Source organism: Leptonychotes weddellii, chromosome 5, assembly GCF_054177405.1.
Source record: "Leptonychotes weddellii isolate Sample4059 chromosome 5, ASM5417740v2, whole genome shotgun sequence".
In the NCBI taxonomy this organism is placed as follows: Eukaryota; Metazoa; Chordata; class Mammalia; order Carnivora; family Phocidae; genus Leptonychotes; species Leptonychotes weddellii.
The window spans coordinates 81,050,512-81,075,419 of record NC_138373.1 but is presented as its reverse complement, the minus strand read 5'-3'; the positions used below and the strand labels follow the sequence as shown (position 1 = coordinate 81,075,419).

Here is a 24,908-nt window from a genome sequence, read left to right as displayed (position 1 = left end):
CATTACTTCTCACCTAAATTACAGCAGAGCTTCTTAAGCCTTATCCTGTTACCCTTTGCTTCAATCTATTCTCTACTTAATTGTCAAACTGGTATTTCAAAATAAAAATCTAACAGTTAACTGCTTAAAATCTGGCAGTGGCTCCCCATTGCTCTTAAGAAATAGGTCAACTGCTTCACAAGGTTTGTATGACCTTTCTTGATTGGGATCTTGCTCATTTCCCCTCTTCATCTCTTACCATTTCTCCTTCAGTATTTTATGCTTAACTATGGCTGAATTATATTTATTTCTTCAAGTGGTTATGCTCTCTCACCTCCTTGTCTTCCTACATGTTCCATTAACCAACTTTCCACTCCTATCCACCCATTTGCCCAAGGTTTATCACATGCTTTCTTTTCTACTCTTTTAGCCTAGTCAGTAAGATATCAAGAACGGGGATTGACATTTATTCACTCATATCTAGTACAGTATTTTTGCTCAATAAATCTTTCTTAACCAGAGCTGAGATCTGTCTTTAGATATAGAATACATTGGTTTTCTAATGCAAGTATTCTTATCTATGTAGCAGTTTTATGCATCATAAATTTGTTAATTACTAATTTTGATCTCTATGTATTGATCTCTTGTGAGCTTGCTTAGTAAGAATCTATCCTCAAGAAATGTATCCATATTCAGAATGCTGACCAAATCAAGTTTACTTATTTTGAAAGCTTGAAGTCAAACTTCAGACTGTGCAGAATTTGTTGAAGAAAATTTGACCTTCTTTGGCCTTTTGACAACTAGTCAATTATTCTTCTCTGGCGACATTTTGGTCTCACCACCCAATGGTTATTAAACTTCAATAGTAGGCAAAATATCTTCCCAATTAGTGTCTGAAATGTCACCACTAGCTAATTATTCCCTTGTGTTTACACTGTCATATCCTTGAAATCCTCATTTGTAATTCCAGGTGTGGGTGACATACTAAATACTAATTCCTTATTGTAACAAGATTGTTTTCATTCTTGAGGAGAAACATGATTCAGTGTCAATGGAGGCAGAAATCAATAAGAGCAATAAAGAGGGTAGGAAAAGTAATGTTGCTGGATCTCAAAATAATTGATTTTAAAATTTCCATCTTCCTCCTTTCCAGCTCATTCCCTCTAGTTATACAACTCAAACAATCTGTTGACTCTAAGACCTTTTCACTGGCCTTAACTCCTTTCATATTCTCGTGTCCCTTCTTGGACAATTTGGATCCAATAGTTGATACTAATAATGCCACTGCATATTTCTTTCAACTTGTTTGTTCCTCTCTCCTTTTGTTTTATTATATATTTGTCAAAAACCCAACTTGGGTCATTCTCTGCCAACTCTGCAACTGTAGCAGGTCTGCTGAATGTTCCTGGAGAAAAGCACTCAACCACACTCACTGGTCTTACTATCACCTCACGCCCACCATCCTCAAGTTGGTGTTTAAGATTTTCTGGCAAGCTATACATGTCAGTAGTCCATTTATTCTTCTATTCATCTATAGGTCTATTTAATACTTATCCTTGCTCCTCAACACGCCAACACACTTTCCCCCTCTTTCGGTCTTCTCAAGGCTGTCTTCTTGTTGACAGAAAAAATAGAAACAGAAAAGAATTTCTATAAGCTTCCACCAAACATCTGTCATCTTGCCTCACTTCTGTCCTTTCCTCTATTACATGGGTGGCCTGTCTGTGCTTTAATCTGAGACTGATTTGGGCACTAGATCCCATGCCCTGTTCTCTACTCACGGTCAACACTTTGGTCTCTGGCTAAGTTCTCATTTCTCTCAACATCAATTTTTGCTTCTTCAGTGGATCTTCCTAGCAGCATACATATATGCTATGACTTATTTCAATAAACAAATTCCTGACCTACATTTCTCTGCATACTATCTTATTCCTGTTCATCCTTAGAGCAAAGCCCCTTCAAGGATAATTTTCTACTTTCTATCCCAAATTCCTCTCTTCATATTCTCTTCTGAGCCTATTCTAATCACAGTTTTGTTCCTAACACTCCCATCAAACTGTTCTTGTTAGATTCACTAATGATATCCATTTTGTTAAATCCAGTGGCCAATTCCCAAATTTTGACCTATCAGTAGTATTTGAAATGGCTGAGTTTTCCTTCTTTAAAATAGGTTTTTCTCTTGGATTCTAGGCATAAGATACTTCTGGTCTCCAACAGGTTGCTTTTTCTCAGCTTCTCTTGTTGATTCTCTCCCATCCTCTCAAACTTTAAAATTGGTGTGCTGCATGGTCTAGCCCTCAGATCTCTTCTCTTTTATATTTATATTTCACCTTAAGTAATCTCACCCAATCTCATGGCTTTGAAAACCAATTATTTGCTGATGACTCCAATATTTTTATTTCTAGCCTCTCTTTTTCCCTCAACTCAAGACATTCAATTTTCCACTTGACATTTCTAATTAGAAATTTCATATGGAACTCAAACTTAGTATATTTTGATCTAAACTCCTGTTTGCCCCCACTCTCCACTGTCTTCCTACAGTTTTCCCCATCACAGCAAATACTCAACCAATATTAGCTCATATGGCCATAACGGTGGCTTAGTGATTGGCACTTATCCTGACTGGTCAGTGCCTGTGCCCTAATGCTTGTTAAATATTTGGAACATCCCTCCTATGTGGAACATTATATATTTGGTCAATAAGTTAATAAAAGTTTGGGATTTGTTCAGGGACTCTAAAGTTACTGGTCTTTTATATATCAGTTGTTCCAGTAAATGCATTAGGCTATGTTAAATGCTTTATGAGGTTATTATATATATTGCTAGAGTAGATGTTTATCTAACTAATAATGGTTTAAAAATGTCTAATAATGTACTTTAAAATTACAAATGAAGTCAATAAAGAGCAAATTTGAAAGCCAATTGAACAATTTTAAAATTAAAGTCTGTATCAGCTTATTTTTTGTTGAATTCAGAAATCTTATTAATATGTTGTTTGCCAATTATATTATAAAGCCATTTGCAATTTAAAATGATTGATTTTTGAGAAAGTTGATAAATTTAAAGTTGCTGAAAACTTAAGTGTTTTTCTTATATCATATGAGCATATTCTTGCTCTCAAAGACCACAGAGACTTGAAGTATTTTCAAAGATCAGAAGTAATGTAATATAACACTGAGATCAATTTTTTCTTACTTTAAAATAACACATTAAGAATTCCCATTTATTAACAGGCCAACCAACATCTAGAATTGGCTGCAAGATTTAGTTTCAGTGAGTTAAAACAATAAGCTAAATCTATCTCTCTCAAACACTGTGAAAGGCTGTAAAAATGTGAATTTAAAAATGAATTCTCATAAGAGTTTTAAATCAAAGTCAAACAGTAATTGTATTTTATTGCCTTTTTCATAAAGCAGCTTGTCAGAATGTCCAGTCTTTAATGTAGTTCAACCCACTATATTCGTATTGGAGTTACATAGAAGAATGACACTATGAAGAATGGTGAACTTCTAAAGAATCTTTTATAATTCTGATTCTAAAATGTCATCAGTACTTCACTAGACTCTGAAAAATAATCTTGGTTTTACTGATGGTACACATGTGACATTTATCCTGCCTGCAATGTAATCTCAGCCAGCTCCAAATAGGAAAAGAGCAATGTAGTGACAAATGTAGTAATTAACATGTGGGTTTAGCAAGCAGGGGACAAGAAACATATGTTCACTATTAAGATAGGATTTACCTATTTGGATTTATGTTGACATTTGATTTCTGCTTAAAAAAATAACATTGTTTAAACCATAGGGATACTATTCCTTATTTTAAGAGGCTTTTAGAAATGAATAGCAATATTGCAAAGAGTTAGAAATTACAATTAATATGGTTTTAAAATTTTAAAAAACAACAGCTGTTTATATATCTCAGCTGAAGTAAAATGTGGATACATGTGTGTTTAGGTACTGCAATCATTTGCTATAACTTTATGTTTATATTGTTCTTTATAAAGATCTTACTTAGTTCGCAGCACAATTCCACCAAAACAGCAAAATTTAAAGCAAAAACAATTCCTGTTATCACAACTATCATTTGCTTGTGGAATGAAATTACATTGAAAGGAAAAAAGAAGTTTCTATTAGCGTGAGAAGAGAAAGTAAAACTAAACAAACAAAAACCAGGTAGATACAGGACTAGGATGTCTAAACTGATGTTTCCAACCTCACAAGAAGAGATACTGAGGTAGTATGTAATTATAGTCTTCATTTATGTCTATTTTCTTTTATCCACAGATTATGTGTGTGTGTGTGAGAGAGAGGCAGACAGATAGGCAAACAGACAGAGAGACATGGTCTCAGATATTTACAAGCATCCCTCTATCTCTGTTGCTTTTGTGTCTTTAGACTAAAGCCCCAAAGACATCTGTCCCATCTAATTTAACTCAGATACCACCACTGGACTTTAAAACAGACTTTTTATCTCATTTCCTTGACAAAAAGCAAGACTGCTTAGAATCAGGAATGATCCTAGAAGGGAACATGACAGTTGATTTTAACAAGTTAAGGTTGTCCCATTTTATATTCAAGCTGTATCTCCTACTTCCTCTCTCCCCCTTTTTCCATTCACTGCCATACATTTCTTTATGTTCATGTCTGTATTTATCACAATATTATAAACGCTTTGAGAATAAAGTTTATATGGTATTAGTTGAATCTCTCCTATTTGTTCTCTACAACCAATTTAAAGCTCTTAATCTAGAGTGTTATACATAGTAATGTTATAGTTATACATGCCCAATACAAATTTAAAAATGTTCACATAGTTACATACAGTGATATAAAATACTTTATATAGTTAAAAATAGTTACAAATAAATGTACTAAATGTACTTTAGTAATAAATGTATTAATGTAACTAAAAAAGAATATGAGTTTTAATGTATAGGCGTAGTAAGATTATTTGCTTTTCCTACACTGCCATATGATAAGCAGCTATGAAAGAAGAAAAGTATTTTGTTTTGGGGCTCACTCAGGGGCAGAGGGAGGGAGAATCTTAAACAGACTCTGCGCTGAGCAAGGCCCATGTGGGGCTCGATCTCACAACCCTGAGATCGTGACCAAAACCAAGAGTTGGACGCTTAACCAGCTGCACCACCTAGGCGCCTCAAGAAGAAAAACAATTTTATAAGGACTTTTCTAGGGCCAGAGATGGGGATTATCCTATCCCAGGAATATTTATCACAAATATAAATTTACTTTAAACCTCTTCTTTTATTAGAAGAGGAAAGGAGTTTTTAAACCATAAAAAAAAAAAAGAAGAGGAAAGGAAATTTATGAATGTATAAAAATTTCCCCTAAGTCATTCACATCACTGAAAATAATTAAAATACTCATGTTACATCCATGACTTTATAGATTTTGGTGTTTATGTAGATAACTATGTACATAACTGTTTACAGGGAAAAACTGTATCAATAATATAAAATTTTTAAAAATCTCAAAAAAACTCTTTACTTTGAAATCATTTATGTGATTTTTAGGTCAATAATGTTTTATTTAGTCAATTTTTAAAAAAAGATTTTATCTATTTATTTGACAGAGAGCCGAAGCAGGGGCAGTGGCAGAGGGAGAGGAAGAAACAAGCCCCCTGCTGAGCAGGGACCCTGATGCAAGGTTTGATCCCAGGACTCTAGGATCATGACCCAAGCTGAAGGCAGATGCTTAACCAACTGAGCCACCCGGGGAAACTTTAGTTAATCTTAAAATAAGTTTTCATTTCCAGTATATAAAAAAACTGAATCAAGGAAGTGTCTACCAATATATGGAGACACGTAAAGCTTTCACCATGATTAATCCATTTGAAGATAATTGAAAACTGACCACATTATGCATTATGCACAAAGAACTTGGGTGATTAGGCAGGTCACACTGCTTATTAATGCTAATCAGCATCTGATGATATCCCTGTCAAATTATTATTTTTCTATTACCATGTAATCCATATTATGAGTATTGTATCAAGTCCCACAAAATTCCTTAGGAATAAAGGGGTAAAACCAATGAATGAAGTTATAAAAGTCTTTATGGGGCCATTGGCCCTTATCAACATAGACTATTGATAGACTGTAAGCTCCTTAGGGGTGTCGACATCTGATTCAGCTTTCGACTTTCTAGAATAGAATTTCTCAAATCTGGTTGTGCATCTAAATCACTTGTGTCCTTAAAAAACAACACAGATACCTAAATATCAGCCTTTATCTAGCAAATCAGCATTTCCAAGGATGGGGCCTCAGAGCATACTTTTTAAAACCTCCTCAAATTATTTGAAAAAAATTGATCACTAGGGCTCTTTTGCCCCCCGTCCCTGGCCAGACAGTATATACTGTAGGCAATCAATAAACATTTGTTGAATGACTGATACAGTAGTTTTCCAAAGTGGCCCCTATAATGCTAGTGCCCACATTTAATTTTTGATTTGATTTTTGTTAATATAGCACTACTTTATTTATTTTGTAGTACAGAAATGACAACTAATAAATAGATATAGGATTTACATTCCAGGAAGGTATTTTAATGTATTCTAAATACTCACTGTGCAAAATTCAGTTAAATTATTAGAGGGAATGTTCCTTTGGGAGAAGGCGCACTTATAATATTGGCTTCCTTTGGTATGAGACAAATGGAATTACCCTTCTGTGGAAGTCCAGTGTTAGAAGTTGGCTGACACATTCTCACTTGGAGCATTTCTAGGATCTATGATTTTACAATAGTGTCTCATGTTTGATGATATAAATACCTCTTCTTTTTCTTTCTAGTTTTTTTTTTTTTCCTCACTCAACTCTTAGACCTTAATTCCTCCAAGAAAAAAACAGTGTGGTGCCTGAAATTTCTTCAGCTTTCCTTTGCCTAAATACTAACCAATAGAGATTAAAAACAACACAAAACAAATAAAAACATCTCTTCCTGGGGTATCTACAGTAGTACTTTCATTAGCACATTAGCAAAGGTGAATGTGAAGAATCCTGTGAGCTCCATGTTCGGTGGTTTTGTTCATCTGTGTGTATGCAGCAATGATTGTGATGGGCAACAATATTCACTAAGCCTTGTTGTGTTAAGCTGCACTTTTGCAAGTCTTCCCTACTTGTTATGTCTGACTCCTTTGCTTTCCCCTCTCATTAACAGTCCTCTGCTACCACTTCTATATGAACTTATCCTGTGAGCAGATACATTTAAGAGTTCCCTAGCAAAAGGCTGCTGCCACATGAAAACGGATCTCAATATTTGCCTTATTCACACTAGGGCCAGAAATCAGAAGTTCTCTCCACTTTGCACTTACTTGTTTCTGCCTAAATAAGCTAAAGCCTGGAACCTTCCATGGTTACTAGATATTTTGTCAATTATCCTGAAAAGGCATAGCCTTTAAAACAGCTTTTGTATAATTAGTGAGGCAACCTTCAGCACACAAGGATGACAATCCTATTCACTATCCCCTCCGCATTTTTCCTTATAGACAGCTGCCATATCCGTGAGGCCCTTTGTAGAGTAAGTTAATGGACATGGCCTTCAGAGAATGTCAGAGTAAGTAAAGAACATTAAGATGTCAACATTCTAAAAAGGGGCACCTGGCTGGCTCAGGCGGTAGAGCACGAGACCCTTGAGTTCAAGTCCCATGTTGGGCATAAAGTTTCCTTAAAAAGATGTCAACATTCTATATTCTTAAATATACAAAAAGCACTTGAAATCCAATGAAATAAATTAAGTCGCCTTGATCCTATAGGGCAGAAGCCTCTGTTATGTCACATTTCCCATTACTCACTGATTAAGACATAAAACCAAATATATTTAAAAGATAGGATACAATTTATATTGAGTATGCATGGACAATAGTTTAAATTTATGCATATGCAATAGATCTACATATAACCATTTATTATAGTATTGCTTTACTATTGCCTAATACTGTTTTCAACAATTATTTTACATCTTTGTTTTCAGTTTCCTCATTACATAATTCTATTCCCATGATGAATACATACTGTTTATTTCTTTTTATTCATAACAGACATATTAAAATGTGCTCTGAGTGGCCTTTCTGAAGGGTACAATCATGACTCAGTGCACTATTAATGCTCATCTTTTAGAGGCACAGCCAGGCAGTATTCCTGGGCTTGGTACTAGGTAACGAGTAGAATTTGTCTCTAAGTTAGCAGCTAGTAGGACTCTCAATATTATTCTCTAGCAAGCCAGAGGTCTCCGTCATGGGGTTCATGTTGGATTATATGCTGGGGCAAGGAAAAATATCAAAATTACATTAATTTTTATTTTTTTTATTTTTTATTATTTTATTTTATTTTTTTTTTAAAGATTTTATTTATTTATTTGAGAGAGAGAGAATGAGAGACAGAGAGCATGAGAGGGGGGAGGGTCAGAGGGAGAAGCAGGCTCCCTGCCGAGCAGGGAGCCTGACGTGGGACTCGATCCCAGGACTCCAGGATCATGACCTGAGCCGAAGGCAGTCGCTTAACCAACTGAGCCACCCAGGCGCCCCTAATTTTTATTTTTTAACATCATCCAAATTTTCAATTTTTCTACAAATTTTATTTATTTATTATTTTTATTTTTTCAGATTCCAAACATTCTCTCTTTTTTAAAAAAATTTTATTTATTTATCAGAGAGAGAGAGAGTGAGCACAAGCAGAGGAGTGGCAGGCAGAGGGAGAAGCAGGCTTCTCACTGAGCAAGGAGCCCGATGCGGGACTTGATTCCAGGACCCTGGGATCATGACTTGAGCCGAAGGCAGACGCTTAACCAACTGAGCCATTCAGGCGTCCCTCCAAACACTCTCTTTATTACATGTTTGATCCAGAGGAAAAACTAAGTGTGGGTGGGGGAGAGGAAGGGAGGGGCCACCTTGCCTGGGAGCCCCCCATCTTTTTTTTTCTACAAATTTTAAAACATTTATTACTTATTAGTTTAGTAGTTTCTGTGTAAAACATAAATAAATGACGTGTTTCTGAAGCATGAGCTAATTTCTTTAAAAAACCCAAACTTGTAGGATATAAGAATAAATAAGAGACTGCTGCTAAGTGCTTTTCAGATGCAAAATTTCCATCTTTTAGGTTTTGAAAAGCAATATAAATCCCATGGTTAATATATGCTAATGATTCTGTTATTATTCATTTAAAATATTTATTGAATATTGATGAATTTGTAACTGTGCTATAAATGGGTAAAAACTGAATGAATATAGTCACTGAATTCTTTAAGCTTCAAAACAAAAGAAAAGCATATAACCATAATGGATGCTGTATCTTTAGAGTTCCCTTTATCTAACACAACTTTCTCCCAGTTTCTATTTACTAACTCCTATTTGCCCTTTAAAAACAACTTGAATGTTCTACTCTCTGGGATGTCTTCTCTAACTCACTTGGAATTGAGTTAAGTATACCTACATAAGTGCTCAGCCACTTGTCCTTTGATACAAAATAGCATCTCCAGCTGAGAGTCTATAGGCCTGGAAAAATTATTGTAGCACAATCTTCCTGAGTCCATATTTGCTAAAAGTCAATAATATAGTAGGATACCTGAGTATCTACTATATTGAAGGCCAAATGTCTGACCATATCCAAACTGGACAAAAGGGAAAGATGTCTATAGTATGAGTAATTTTTCTCAAACAATAGTGTGCATCAAAACACCCCGGAGGGCTTGTTAAAACACAGACTGCTGGGCCTCATCTCCAAAATGTCTGATTTGGGGCCCCTGGCTGGCTCAGTGGGTAGAGCATGTGATTGATCTCAGGGTCATGAATTTGAGCTCCATGATGGGTATAGAGATTAATACAAATAAAAAATAAACTTAATAAAATAACCAATGGCCAAAATTTCTGATTTAGTTTGTCTAGGATGGGGCCAAAAATTTGCATTCTTACAAGCTCCCAAGTGAGGTTCCTAGCACAGTCCAGAAACTGTGCTTTGAAAACCACTAGTCTTAGAAACTGGTCATAGGGATTCAAAAGTCTCACCTCTTGCTCCTGACTATATGGAATCTAAGGTAGTCATTATTGACAATTTTGGTTTTTTTTTCTAATAGCCATAGGACCCTTGTGGTCTGAATTGTGGGATTTTCTTCTTTTAAGTGGGTCTATTCAACATCAAACCACAATATTACTCATTTGGGATGTACAGCAGTAAGCTCACATCCTAAATCAGCGAACCTACAGTTGAGATAGAATTTTTTTTTAAAAGATTTTATTTATTTGACAGAGAGAGACACAGCAAGAGAGGGAACACAAGCAGGGGGAGTGGGAGAGGGAGAAGCAGGCTTCCTGTTGAGCAGGGAGCCCGATGAGGGGCTTGATCCCAGGACCCTGAGATCATGACCTGAGCCGAAGGCAGACACCCAACGACTGAGCCACCCAGGCATCCCAAGATAGAATTTTTATTTATTTATTTTTATTTTTTTTAAGATTTTTTATTTTTATTTATTCATGAGAGACAGAGACAGAGAGAGAGAGAGAGAGAGAGGCAGAGGGAGAAGCAGTTTCCCAAGGAGCAGGGAGCCCGATGTGGGACCGGATTCCAGGACCCTGGGATCATGACCTGAGCCAAAGGCAGACGCTTAACCATCTGAGCCACCCAGGCACCCCGATATAGAATTTTTAATACATTCATTAATATATTGTATTTTTAAATTTCAGTAAGGTTTCCTTGATAAACACTGATTTACTCTGCTACATAGCAAGAAATTTTTAAAAATTCAAACCATGCCTGGTCTCATCTAATAACTTTCCCAAGCTCCAAGTGGAGAAGAAAGGTTTTTGGAAGTAACAGCTGAGTAAAACAGGATTCTTTGACCCTTTATTAAGTCCCAGTCTAGTCTAGTCCTCCTTTTACAATGCCTGCAATTTACTGAAGCTTAAAATATGTCTACATATACAGCATGATATTATATATCATACACATGGTATAACCCAAGTGCTGCTGGCATTTAATTAAGACTGCAGAGTTCAGAAATGTCCTGTTTATGTCTGAATCAAGGCTGCACCAAGAGGGGCACCTGGATGGGGGAGGAGAAAAGAAGGGGTTCTTAATATTTTAATTGGGAAAGCCATACTAGGGCTGTCAGTATAAGTGCTTCTGTCATTCACTCACAACTCCATCAACAAGGGGCATTTTATTAATTAGCATATTGAATGGCAGAGATTAGATTTTTTAAATAAAAATGGTAGCTTGGGGGCGCCTGGGTGACTCAGTCGTTAAGCGTCTGCCTTCGGCTCAGGTCATGATCCCAGGGTCCTGGAATCGAGTCCCACATCGGGCTCCCTGCTCGGCGGGAAGCCTGCTTCTCCCTGCCCCACTCCCCCTGCTTGTGTTCCCTCTCTTGCTGTGTCTCTCTCTGTCAAATAAATAAATAAAATCTTTTAAAAAAAAAAGGTAGCTTGTTGGCTAGCATGATTACTATTAGAAATATAGTCCCATTGGTGACACCAAAATTATTTCAGATATGTGGATTACTTAAGAATATTCCAAAAATGATTTCCATTTTTTGCATTAAAAGACAAAAAACCCTAACAGGCGTGCACCCTGTACCCTTAGGGATAGTGTTCTAGATAAATCCCTAAAGGGCCCTATGTCTGTCCAAGAACTCTGGAAGATTCTGTTAGTTTGGTACTTGCCTCTGAAACTTAGCATTTGTCTCATAGAAACCTTTCATGCAGATAGTGTTATGAACACCTGATATTAAAGAGAGGTAGTGCTCCCTTGAACATTCATAAGGAGCTGTAACATCTGTATGTGTGTATAGCTTATATACATATATGTGTGTGTATGGGGTGGGGGGATCTTAAGAATGCTTTTTTTGACCCATATGAGAGAGGGGAGGAGAATTGGGGTCTGGTATTTCTCTTCAATTTTCCAGGCTATTCTCAGAATCACTGGGGAGCATACCAAACACCTCACCAAGAAATCCTTCAATATTTTTTCAGATGGGAAGTGTCAATAGACCTAGACCTTTTGAAATGGTTACCTATGAGAGAAAAATGTATAGTTGAGCATAGAATGAGGGTGAGGAGACAGAATGGCAGATATCTTTGAAAGCTGAGGGTAGTATGGGTAAGGATTGCAGTTCTAGACTCCTATTTTTGATAAGAGTAGATTAAGTCATTAGTGTAGACCTCCTGCTGAGGGTAACTGGATTACTATAGTTTGTTTTTTTAAACTTTGCTTGAAAGCATCCGAGAGCTAACAAGATAGTGAAGAATTACCAGGCTAAGATCTGGGGCAAGGATTTGGAAATGTGAATCAGGTTTTGGCACTACATTTTTGTTGTGGGTGTTAATTGACATAGGTTTGAGCAGTACTTTTGACCACTTTGCAGAGATAATAGGAAAGGAAATAGATTCCAGAGTTGCCAAGGAGGCTCTTGTTGAATCTGCCTTATTTTGGATTTAGATTCAAATTCACAGCTAAGGAAAAAGATGAGCCAGAAATAGGCCCTCATAAAAGCTACAGTTTGGTTTTGAAAAATCTGAATCCCTGCAATTGAATTTCAGCAATCCTAGATTGTTAATGTCCTCAGATATTACAGTTCTCTAGACTAAGATAACAGCAACAGAGGCCTCCAATTATTTCTACAAAAGATGTTGCAGTACAATATCTGGCCACAATAAAAAGGAAAATAACTAGGCTTACAAAGGAACAAGACTGAATGATTAAAGACTAGTAGAAACACTAGACAATAGAAATATATATGCAGTGGGCCCCAGTATTGAAGTTTTTAGAAAGATTTAAAAATACCTATCTTAGGGGCTTCCAGATGACAACTCAGTTGGTTGAATGTCCCACTTTTGATTTCAGCTCAGATCATGATCTCAGGGTCCTGGGATCAAGCCCTGTATTGGGCTCCTAACTCAGCAGAGAGTCTGCTTGAGATTCTCCCTCTCTCTCTCTCTGCCCCTCCCCCTGCTCACTTGCTCTCTCTCTCACAAATAAATAAATAAAAAGATCTTAAAAAAAAACTATGCTTATTAAAATGGACAGATTTTCAGCAAAGAACGAGAAACTGAAAAAAAGGAAATTCTAAGACTGAAAAATATAATAACTGAAATTAAGAGCTCAAAGGATGGATTTAACAGTATACTAAACATAGATAAGTAGAGAATAAATAACTCAGAAGATAAGTCAGAAAAAACTATTGAGAATAAGTTATGGAGAACAAAAGGATAAAAAATACAGGACTAGAGGCATGACACATGGAGGATACAGCGAGAAGGGTTAGCTTATATGTTATTATAGCTTCAGAAAAAAAAGGAGAGGAAAAAATATTAACAATATTTGAAACAATAATGACAGAACTTTCCAAAACTGATGAAAGACATCAGGGAACAAATTCAGGAAGTGCTAAAAGGCATGATAAGTAGAAACAAACTTATATCTGAGCAATTAAAATAAAACTGTGAAAACTAACAGTAAAAAGAGAAATATTAAAAGCAGATAAAGAATAAAGAAAAAATAGTTTCAAAGAGGCAACAAATACAATAAGTGGGTTTTACACAGAATCAGTGGAAGCTAAAAGACAATGAACTAATAGCTTTAAAGATTTTAAAATAAAATCATTGTTATCCAGATACTATAGTCAGCTAAAATATCCTCTGAGAATGAAGACAAATAAAAACTTTTCAGACAAATACAAATTTAGAAATTTTTCTAGCAGCAAATTCATATTAAAGGAAATAATAAATGGTATTCTTCAGGTAGAGGGAAAGCAGCATCAGATATAAAGTCAAGAGTTATAACAATGGAAATGAGATATGTGGGTAATATTAAATAGATATTGATTGTATAAAACAACATAGAACTTATTAGGTTTATGGGATATATATTATTAGTATAACATAAAAAAATTCAACTGGGTTAAATAGACTTAATCCATGGTCACAGGAAACATCATAGTAAACATTTATAAGTATTTTAGGAGAATGATAAAGAAGATACAATATTGTATGTAAAAACTTGTGGGGTGCAATTAAATCTTGATTAGGAGGGGGGATTTAGAATTTTAAATGTGTAAGTGAGGACAGGTTGAAAATAAACAAGTAACTATCTGAGAATGTAATAAATAGAACAGCAAATTATAACCAAAGGAAGCAGAAGAAAGGAAATAATAAAGATCAGACATAAATGAAATAGAAAAATAATATAATAGAAAGAGTCAATAAATCCCACATTTCATTTGCAAAGATTGGTAAAATTCATAATCCTCTGGCAAGACTGACTAGAAAATGACATATGTAAGGAATAGAAGAGTAGACATCTTTTCAGATCCTATAGGTGTTAAAAAGATTGGGAGAAGATGCTCTGAATAATTTTATGCCAATAAATAAGCACAAATTCCTAGAGAACTATAACTTAGACCCAGGAAGAAATAGAAAATGTGAATTGTCCTGTAACTCTTAAATAAATTGAATCTCCGGACCTACATGGCTTTCCAAATTAAAGAAATAAAACCAATTTTATGCAAACTCATCCAGAGAAAAGAAGAAAAGCAAGAAGTCTTTGCAACTAATATTATGAGGCCAGAATATTCTCCATTCTAACCTGGTAAGACATTATAAGATAGAATATCTTTGTCATAAACAAAGCTGAAAACAAATGCTAAAGAAAATGTTAAATCAAATCCAGCAACACATAAAAAGGATAATATATTGTGACCAGGTAGAGTTTATCTTAGTAATGCAAATTTGTTTAAAATCAGAAAATTTATCAGTGCAATTCACCACACTCACAGAATAAAGGAGAAAAACCATTTATTATTGGGTGATCATTGATCAGCCCAATAGATTCAGAAAAAAAATTTGATAAATTCAAATTTCTTTTTTTTTTTAAAGATTTTATTTATTTATTTGAGAGAGGGAATGAGAGACAGACAGCAGGAGAGGGAGGAGGGTCGGAGGGAGAAGCAGACTCCCTGCTGAGCAGGAAGCCCGATGCGGGACTCGATCCCAGGACTCCAGGATCATGACCTGAGCTGAAGGCAGTCGCTTAACCAACTGAGCCACCCAGGTGCCCGATAAATTCAATTTTCTTTATTGTCAATTTTTTTTTTACAACGTAAGGAAACTTTCTTAAAATATTAAAGGGTACCTACAAAACCTGTATACTTAATGAGGAACTTTAGACAGTTCTTCCCTGAATCCAGAAATAACATAAGCATATCTGCCATCACCACTTGGAGGCCCTACAGAGTACAAAAGAGCCAGAAAAAGAAATATAAAATATAAATATTGGAAAGAAAAAACTCCTGTTATTTGCAGACAATATGATGTTAAGTAGAATATTAAAAAAATACAAATAAATTGTTAGAATTAGAAGTGAATTTAGTAAGGTTGTTGAGAAAACTGTCAATATACAAAATCAGTTGTATCTATATACTGGTAAAAAAGAACAAAATGGAATTTTAAAAGGGTACAATAAGGTATCAAGTAAAATAAAGTATTTTTAAGATCTCTATGCATATAAGAATAAGCTATTATTGAGAAAAAATTAAAAAAAAAATTTAAATAGGTACATGATAATGGATTGTAAAATATTAAGATGCATTTTCAACTAAAATCCAGTTGGCTTTTGCATGGAATTGACAAGAGAAATTTAAAATTTTGGGGTGCCTGGGAGGCTCAGTCGGTTAAGCATCTGCCTTTGGCTCAGGTCATGATCTCTGGGTCCTGAAATGGAGCCTTACATCAGACCCCCTGCTCAGCAAGGAGTCTGCTTTTCTCTCTATCTCCCATTGCTCTCCCCCACCACCAGCTCATTCTCTCTCTCTCAAATAAATAAAATCTTAAAAAAAAAAAAAAAAATTTACATGGAAATGCAGAAATCCAAAATACTGTTTAAGAATAAGGATAAAATAGGAGAACTTACTCTGCTAGATTTCAAGACTTATTATAAAGCTACAGTAATTAAGACTGTTGGCACAAGGGTAGACAAAGAGATCACAGTGGCATAGAACATAGAGCCTGAAGTAGACACATACGTGGATGGATATTTAAATTATCACAAAGGTGGCACAGCAAATAACAAGAAAAGGAAAGTCTTTTAAATATATTGGAACAATTCAAAATCTACATGGAAAAAAAAAATAAGATGACTTTTATTTCACACCATGCACTAAAGTCCACTCTAGACAGATTGTAGGTTTAAATGTGAAAGGCAAAACAACAAAGCTTCTAGAAGATAATATAGGAAACTCTCTTTATGACATTGAGGTAGGGCATGTTTTAATCAAATAAGAAAATATCAATACATTTTACTATATTAAAATGAAGAGTTTCTGTTTATCAGAAGACATAATAAAAAGAACAAGGGGACAAAACACAGAGTGAAAGAAAATCATTACAATGTATTTAATTAACAAAGGACTTCTATCCACAATGTATGAAAAATACTATAATCAGTAAAAGAATGTCATATAATTTAATAGAAAAAGGGCAAGAGACATAAACTGGCACTTCACTGAAGAGGATATCCAAATGACCAAACATATGAAAAGGTGTTCCATCTCATTAATAGTTAGGAAAATACAGACTAAAGTGCAATGAGATGCACACTCACCAGAATGGCTAAAATTAGAAAGACTGGCAATACCAGGTATAGATAAGGTTGTGGGAAATGGGAACACTTATTCATTGCAAGCAGGAGCCTCTATTGTTGAAGATAAGCATATCCTAAAATCCAGAAATTCTGTTCCTAGGTGAATGACCAACGCGAGTGCATGAAGAGACATACAAGTAAAAGAATGTTCATAACACCATTATTTGTAATAACCCCAACTTGGAAAGATTCCAAATGTCTATGTAGAGAGGAATCTACAAATTGCAATATATTCATATAACAGAATGCTGTATAACAATGAAAATCCATGTACCTTAGATGTGGTCTATCCCTGCATTGCTGGTTTAAACAAACAATCATTTTGTCATTGTCTCTCAATTCTGGGGTTTGGCTGAGCTCATCTATGGTGTTCTGGCTTGAGGTCTCTAATAAACAGTCATTTGGTGATTGGAGCTAAAGTCATCCACTCAAAATACTGTGACGTTGATGCTAGCTGCTGGCTGGAACCTCAGCTGGGCACCGGCACAACAGTGTTCCCTGGGCATCTCTCTACACTGTTTCTCCACCTGGCAGACTCAGGGGAGCTCAGTTTCTTATACGGAAGCTGAAGGTTTCCATAGGGAATACATGGAGAGGAATTGACAGAAGCTGCACGGCCTTTTCTACCCTAACTTGAAAGCCATGCAGTGTCACTTCTACCAAATCTTTTGTAGACTTTTCTGGATACATGTTATACAATTTAAAAAGCTAAAAATTGAAAAGAATGTAGTTCCAGTCCAGTAAGGAGAGCCAGGATCTGGGATAAGAGGTTGTTGAGAACAAGGTCAATATATCTGGGAGAATATTCTTCTCATATTTGTTATTCTTTTTATTGTTTTTAGGTTCTCACTACCCTCTAAGGCTTAGCTCTAGCTCTTGACAACCTGGCCCTGACCTCCTTACTGGTTTTAATGTTCCTTTCACAGATACCTCACAAGAATGTTGAGATCCAATTGAATTGTGTTCTTGCACTTCTTCATGTATTTCTGTGATAGAATAATGGCCCTCCAAAGATGTTCGCATTCTAATCCCCAGGACCTGTGAATGTGTATTACCTTATGTGGCAAAAGGGGCTTTGCAGATAAAATTAAATTAAGAATCTTGAAATGGTGAGATTATCCTGGATTATTCAGGTGGGCCCACTGTAAACACAAGGAGAGTCAGACTAAGAGTCCGAGAGAGATGTGATGACAGAAGCAGAGGTCAGGGTGTGCAGTTGCTGTAAAGGGCACAAGCCAAGGGATGCAGGAAATCTCTAGACACTGAAAAGGCAAGGAAATGAGTTTTTTCCCCTCTATCTCCCAAAAGATCCAGTCTACCAACGCCTTGAGTTTGGTCCCTTAAGGCCCTTTTTCAGAATTCTAACTTTCAGAACTGAAAGAAAATAGACCTGTGCTGTTTTAAACTGCCAAATTTGTCATAATTTATCACAGGAGCAATAGAATCTAATGATATCCCCCCTCCTCTTCCTCCTCCTTCTTCTTCTTTCACTTATGACCTTTCCTATATTGTTTCGTTCTATTTGAAATACTTCCCTAGGCCAACTCTTTTTAAAACACTATGATCTCACTCATATGCGGAATTTAAGAGACAAGGCAAAAGATCATAGGGGAAGAGAGGAAAAAATGAGAAGATGAAACCTCTGAAGGAGAAAAACCATAAGAGACTCTTAATCTTAGGAAACAAACTGAGGGTTGCGGGGGCGGGGGGGGGGAGGAGGGAGAGGGTAGAGGGATGGGGTAACCGGGTGATGGACATCGGGGAGGTATGTGTTGTAATGAGCACTGGGTATTATAAAAGACTGATGAATCACAGACCTGTACCCCTGAAACAAATAATACATTAAAAAAATCCTACCTGGTGTTAAAGATTCAGATCAGATGCTCTCTTCTCCCTGAATCCTTTTCACTATCACAGTCAGAAATAATTCTTAATTCTCTAAAATACTAGGGCATTTCCTAGCCCTGATAGTCCACTAATACATATTATTTCATTATTTGAGGTCAAGGTGCTATACCTTTTTTTACTGTTCCAGTTTCCTGTTCAGGAATTTTACACATATTGGGCATGCACATTTGTTGAATGAATAAAGGAGTACAAGAATGTTATCATCAAGTATGTAACAAGATTTCTAGTAATAATACATAAAATAGTGGATATTTTCATAAAAATATAAAAGTAAATTGTAACATACATTTGCAACTTCATATGATCCATTTAATATCTGTTCCATGTAATGATTTAGGTCTTTGAATCTTTTGTGGTCTGAATTTGTAAAAGGTAAGTGCCACCAATGAGGAAATCTGTTTTAAAAAAAAAAGTGTATCTTCATTAGTTTGAAAATTTGCATCTTAGGTTATTCATGAACTTATAGCATCAGGTTGAAGGGCCAATGAAAATATTTTTAAAAAATGGAACACATTATTAATCCTGAGGGTTTCATTAACATGGTTGTAGTCATTTGTGCTATTTTAACTTTATTAATACTAATTTAGTTTAATTTAACATATTAATACGTATGTTCTTTCTTGCTGTGTTTATAGAAGACCACACATTTTGTCCTTTAAATATATATGGAGACTTAATAAGTACTTTCTTAAGTTAATGATTCATAATTTTTGAAAAAGGTCAGATTGTATTGTTTCTTTTGGGTTCGCTAGAAATATTTCTACAGTAACTAAATTAAACATTTTACCAAGTAACATATGTTTCCATCTGGTCTTAGTCTTCTAGAATAGAGTATCACTTTCCTCAAGAGTCTAACTTCCAGAATCTCCCCTGCACTATCTGATAATTCATCTTGATGGGTTAGATGTGATTAAGACCAATTACTTAGTGGAATGACTTGTTAATGGTTAGCATTGGTAACATATTTTGCTGGCTAAATATATCTTTTTCAGAACTATCTAGCAGGTTTCTCTGACTGCAGTCTTGCTGCTGCCTCCTTCACACTTCTGCTTCTTTGGTATAGATATTTCCCTGGGGTAATGGGCATGAGGGATAGTGAAAGACTGTCAGCAAACACAGAAGTATGTAGGTATCAACTGCAGGCCATCCTATTCACTGCTTCTTGTTGGAAATGTTAAGGAAGCCCAAAATAATATTTGTGTATTTAAATAATTGACATTTTATTTTTAAAAAGTTCTCCTGCAGTTCTAAGGCATAAAGTATTAAAATTTTTCATTCAGATTTAATTATTACAACATTTAGTACCATATACAATTAACCAAACCAGAAATGCATTTGATAAATGGATTGAGCAGGTTTTAAATATTAATTTGTATATCTGTAGATGAATTTTCCTTATTGCTAAAAGAAAATGGAGTTCAACATCAATTCTATTCCTTTGTTGTTGTTTTTACAGAGGTATGTACTAAAAGCCTTGTATATAATTAAGTACAAGAGAATTGAAAAATTTAGTCATAGTAATGTCATTCAATTGTTGAAATGCTTTTGAGTTATATGCCACATATAATATAGCAATCATTTTTTGAAAATGATTTTTTATGATCTTTTATCTGACAATGACATCATGTCCTCCCTCCATTTTGTTCAAGCCAAATATTAGGAAACACTTGACTTGCAAACAGATTTTATATCTGATTATTAGAATAATTCCTTTTTTCAATATTTGTATTGAACCAATGTTTTGGTTTGCCTTTTATTTCATTCTCAGAGATTTTTTCCTCTCTGGGACAATGTACCAAAATAAGATTCTGGATGGTTGGGAGAAGAGCAATGTTGAAAGTAGAAGAGGAAAAGGAAGTCAACCCTTCTTAAGCAGGTTAATTTTAAAGAAGACCATTAATTTTACAGAAGATTTCCATGCCTATGTATCCTTGTATCCTTGCAAGGTATCTAGAGGTATAAACAGCCCCCTTTGAAGACCACTATTTACACTACAACTAATCTAAATTTTATTCTTTATGACTCTAACTTTCTGATCATAATCTCTAGAGCAGGTTTACATAATTCTTGTAGGGCTTCTCTTAGTAAATTTAGGAGTCAGAGGAAATCTTGCATTCATACTTCATTTATATGCATCACTGGAAGCCTTAGCTCCCTTAGCTCCCTTGGGATTGTCAGCATACAAATATTGTCAAGGGCATACAGGAAATATATGCCCCCCCCAAAACACCACACATATGCACACACATACACATTGTTGGAATGGTTTTAAAATCAATTTAAATATCAGGCAGTGGTGTTGAGCAAGGCATAATCCTAACTAAAGCTGAAAATTGAGAAGAGGCATATGGAGAGAGATTATTAACACTTTTAAGGTTTTACAAGTTGTCCTAATATGTAGTGCACAGATAAAAGTGTAAAGCAGAGAAGTTTTTGAAACCAAAAAGGGCAGCCACTTAACAATGACTAACATATTTTAAATCATTAATTAGTAGAGTACAGTGGCAACACTGATGTTGAATTTGATATTTGCAGTCAAACTTTGCATTTTTTTTTTTTTTTTTTGCTAGCTCCTCCTTTTCTGTTATTCTATCAGATGTTTTTTGGCAATTCTTGAAGCTGGTGCTGCTTTTAAGTTTCCATAATGACAGTCCTTTCCTTTCAGTCTCTTGAACATACTCTTACTCTAATTTGTTCACCTCCTGATGCTTAAAGCATCTGCATTTCAAAATTTCTGTGACATCTGCAAGCACAGTTTTTCACAAACATGAAGTACTTCACTCTTCAATATTGCACAGTATCTCTCCATCCATTGATAACTTTGCTTAGAGTTATGTTTTGGAAAGTGACTAAATCCTGAAAGCTTGATAAAAATCCACATGTAAAGAGTATGTCAGGTCAGATATGGACATTCATATTGTTAAAGGACCATTTACTTAACAAAAATGTCAATATAGATAAAATAACATTTGATTTACCCTAAGTGCCAATATAACCTCTGGCAAGTTCATCTTCTTAAAGTCAAGATACTCCTTTGGTATACACTGAAGTCTATGACCTAAATTTGGTTAGTTCTAAGTGATGTATTTTAGAAGGTTTGTCTGAAGAGAAGTAATTTTCAATTATATTCTTAATGTGTTTATGTTTAGTATTTTTTAAATTATAACCTGAACAAAAGCAATGGTTTTCATAATTGTTTGACAATGAACATAACAACAAATTAAATTTAGATAATCCAAGTCAAAGTTAATAATTCACAATGAAAGTAAGTTGGTATTACTAAATTTTACTTATATACTAAATGATATTAATGAATTGTTTTCTGGTACAAGAAATACACATATCAGAGCTTTTTACTGCAGTTATTTGTTGAAAGAATAGATATATCCAATTTAGTTCTGCATTTTCAATTTCAATTTCATTTTTTCTAGAAAAAACTAAAAAGATTAAACTTAAAAACAGGCAAATAAAACAATTTTCCTGATAATTGATGGAAAATGAAATTGCTTCTGAATTTTTCTGTCTACAAAATCAATGGCTAGAAGCAAACTGAGAAATTGCAAACCTTGTTCTGTTTTATGAAACAAAGTTTCTTTACTCTGGGAGCAATACAGACTCTGCTGGGATAGGTTCAATGGCATTGGAGTCAGAATGCTATGTTGCTCACAAATAGAAAATACCATAACCATAATTTTTCCTTATGTTCAAGGACAAGTACTGCAGGCAAAACCCTGGGGAGGACAGTGCCTTACTCTGGGAGAGTCAATGATGCAAACTGCTTTTGAAGTTGGCTGTGAAGTTTTGAAAACTGGTCAAATGATTTTTCTGTCAGGCTTGTTTCATTGTTACTGTGTGTCACTCGGATTAGATACAGCTGCAGAAAATAAATAGACAAAAATCAAAAGGTGGCATTATCAACCTGTGATACATTTTAAAATCTGGTTTCATGTGAGCTAAACAAAACAAGAACCTTTCTGCAAAAAGTCATCGCAAGAGCTAAAAGATGCAATTTGTAAAGGCAAAATTACCTATAAACACAGTATATAAAAGTATCATAATCTTATGTGCTGGGAACAGACTGCCTAATTTCTGCTCTTTTTTTCATGTGGACACTTTAATTAGTTCTTGATTTATAGTCTACCACAAACTGTTCTCTTTGATGGTTCTCTACTAATAGCTCTGGTTGTTATGATTTCTCCTTAGAACATTCTCTTTTAATGGCACTTCTGCTCAAACTGTAACTGATTTTTCATTTGCATAGTAAAAAAATATCATGATGTAAGGAAGGATGTGTAGCATAGTGAAGGGAAGTCTGCGATGAAGTCAAATGATATTTAAGTCAAAATGACAGTGTTGACTTACATTACTAGTTTTCTTGCTGAACCCTAAAATTGTCGCTCTTTGAATTGACCTGGTTGCGTTCAGCATACAGGATTCATGGGGAAAAGTCTGTGAAGTAGATTTAGCAGGACTTATGGCTGTCATTTGTGCAAGCGTATGGATCAAGTTATTTAACTTAACAGGGAAGCACTCCAGACTTTCCTTTATTTTCCTAGAGAAATGAAAAAGAAAAGATAGTGAGTAACATTTCCCTGAGTTGACTCATTTAATTTAAGATTTGTTTTCTTGTGTTTGTTAGATGTGGAGGAAAAAGTCGAGAACCATGTCTGTTTATTTGGAGCCCAAATATTAAATGTTATTTTTATAAACCCCAAGTCCACATCTTGAGTTGTTAGCAGATATAAAAGAAACCCACTTGGTGAAATAGAAAAATAATTGTAATTTTGTTTTTTGACTTACTTTAGGTTTGTTTTCTATTTTTAGGAATGATTCATTTAAAATTTAATTTTAGTTTATACTCATTTAAAATATTTAAATAATTCCAGAAGTTAAAGCTACAGAACAATGTATAGTCCAAGAAGCTGAGCATCCATTCTTGTACTCTCTGTATTATTCTTTCTCTTCCCCATATTTAAATATTTAAAAAAATATGGTTTAACTTTTACTGCCTTTTCATTTTATTTTTATATATTGTTGTGTTCTTCTCTAAACTATGTGGCAAAAAAGTTGCATATGACATACTATATTTAATATACAGTATACTGTATGAATGATTTTTCACCTTGTGGTCTTTGGTTTGGTTTCGATGTGTTTCTGCTTTTTAAAGTCTTTTTTTTTTCTTGTATTTGAGGTTTGCAATTGTGTTCCAATAATATAAATAGCTTTTTTTTGGACATATAATGTATTATTTGTTTCAGCGGTACAGGTCTGTGATTCATCAGTCTTACACAATTCACAGCGCTCACCATAGCACATACCCTCCCCAATGTCCCTCACCCAGCCATCCCATCCTTCCCATTCCCCTCCACTCCAGCAACTCTCAGTTTGTTACCTGAGATTAAGAGTCTCTTATGGTTTGTCTCCCTTTCTGGTTTTGTATTGTTTCATTTTTCCCTCCTTTCCCCTATGATCCTCTGTCTTGTTTCTCAAATTCCACATATCAGTGACATCATATGACACTTGTCTTTCTCTGATTGACTTATTTCGCTTAGCATAATACCCTCTAGTTCCATCCACGTCATTGCAAATGGCAAGATTTCATTTTTTTTGGTGGCTGCATAAGATAAAAATATCTTCATATAATGTTCTTTATCCCCTCTGTACCCTCTTCTCAGGTATCTGATTTGCAGGGTTGTCCTTTTCATCCCAGTTAATACTATAAAGCAAATGGTGTGCTTATTCTGTTCTTCACATGTGCTTCTTATTCCACTTCCATTTTTCATAGAGCTATTCTATTTACATTGTATAGTATCTGTACTATACATACTACATAGTCTCTCTTCTAACTATCATTAAATCTTAAATTTTCTACCAGGCATTATGTCCGCATCTCTGTCATTTTGACTACCTGAAGTTCATTCTCTACTAAATTCCTCAGAAAGTGCTTCAAAGAAATAAGTTTCTGAATTTTGGATGTTGACAATAGTTTGTGGCTTGACTTGAAAGTCAGTTTGTCTAGATACATCATCCTTGGCTCACATTTTCTCTCTCTCTTTTTTTATTTTTTTATTTTTTTTTAGATTTATTATTTTTTATTCTTATGTTAATCCCCATACATTACATCATTAGTTTTAGATGAAGTGTTCCATGATTCATTGTTTGTGCATAACACCCAGTGCTCCATGCAGAATGTGCCCTCCTCAATACCCACCACCAGGCTAACCCATCCTCCCACCCCCCTCCCCTCTAAAACCCTCAGTTTGTTTTTCAGAGTCCATCGTCTCCATGGTTCGTCTACCCCTCCGATTTCCCCCGCTTCATTCTTCCCCTCCCGCTACCTTCTTCTTCTTCTTCTTCTTTTTTTTCCTTAACATATATT

At 35.0% G+C, this 24,908-nt stretch overlaps 1 protein-coding gene across 1 annotated transcript in view; it reads right to left on the bottom strand.

Moving 5' to 3' along the window:
- Positions 1-24,908, bottom strand: part of PIK3C2G (phosphatidylinositol-4-phosphate 3-kinase catalytic subunit type 2 gamma) — a 291,400-nt gene that overhangs the window by 33,867 nt on the left and 232,625 nt on the right. Inside the window, exons 24-28 of the mRNA XM_081818936.1 lie at positions 22,892-23,081; positions 22,282-22,403; positions 18,816-18,924; positions 17,525-17,659; positions 15,116-15,209 (exon numbers count right to left, since the gene is read on the bottom strand). Coding sequence (XP_081675062.1) covers positions 15,116-15,209; positions 17,525-17,659; positions 18,816-18,924; positions 22,282-22,403; positions 22,892-23,081 — 650 coding nt within the window. The remainder of the gene's footprint in view (positions 1-15,115; positions 15,210-17,524; positions 17,660-18,815; positions 18,925-22,281; positions 22,404-22,891; positions 23,082-24,908) is intronic.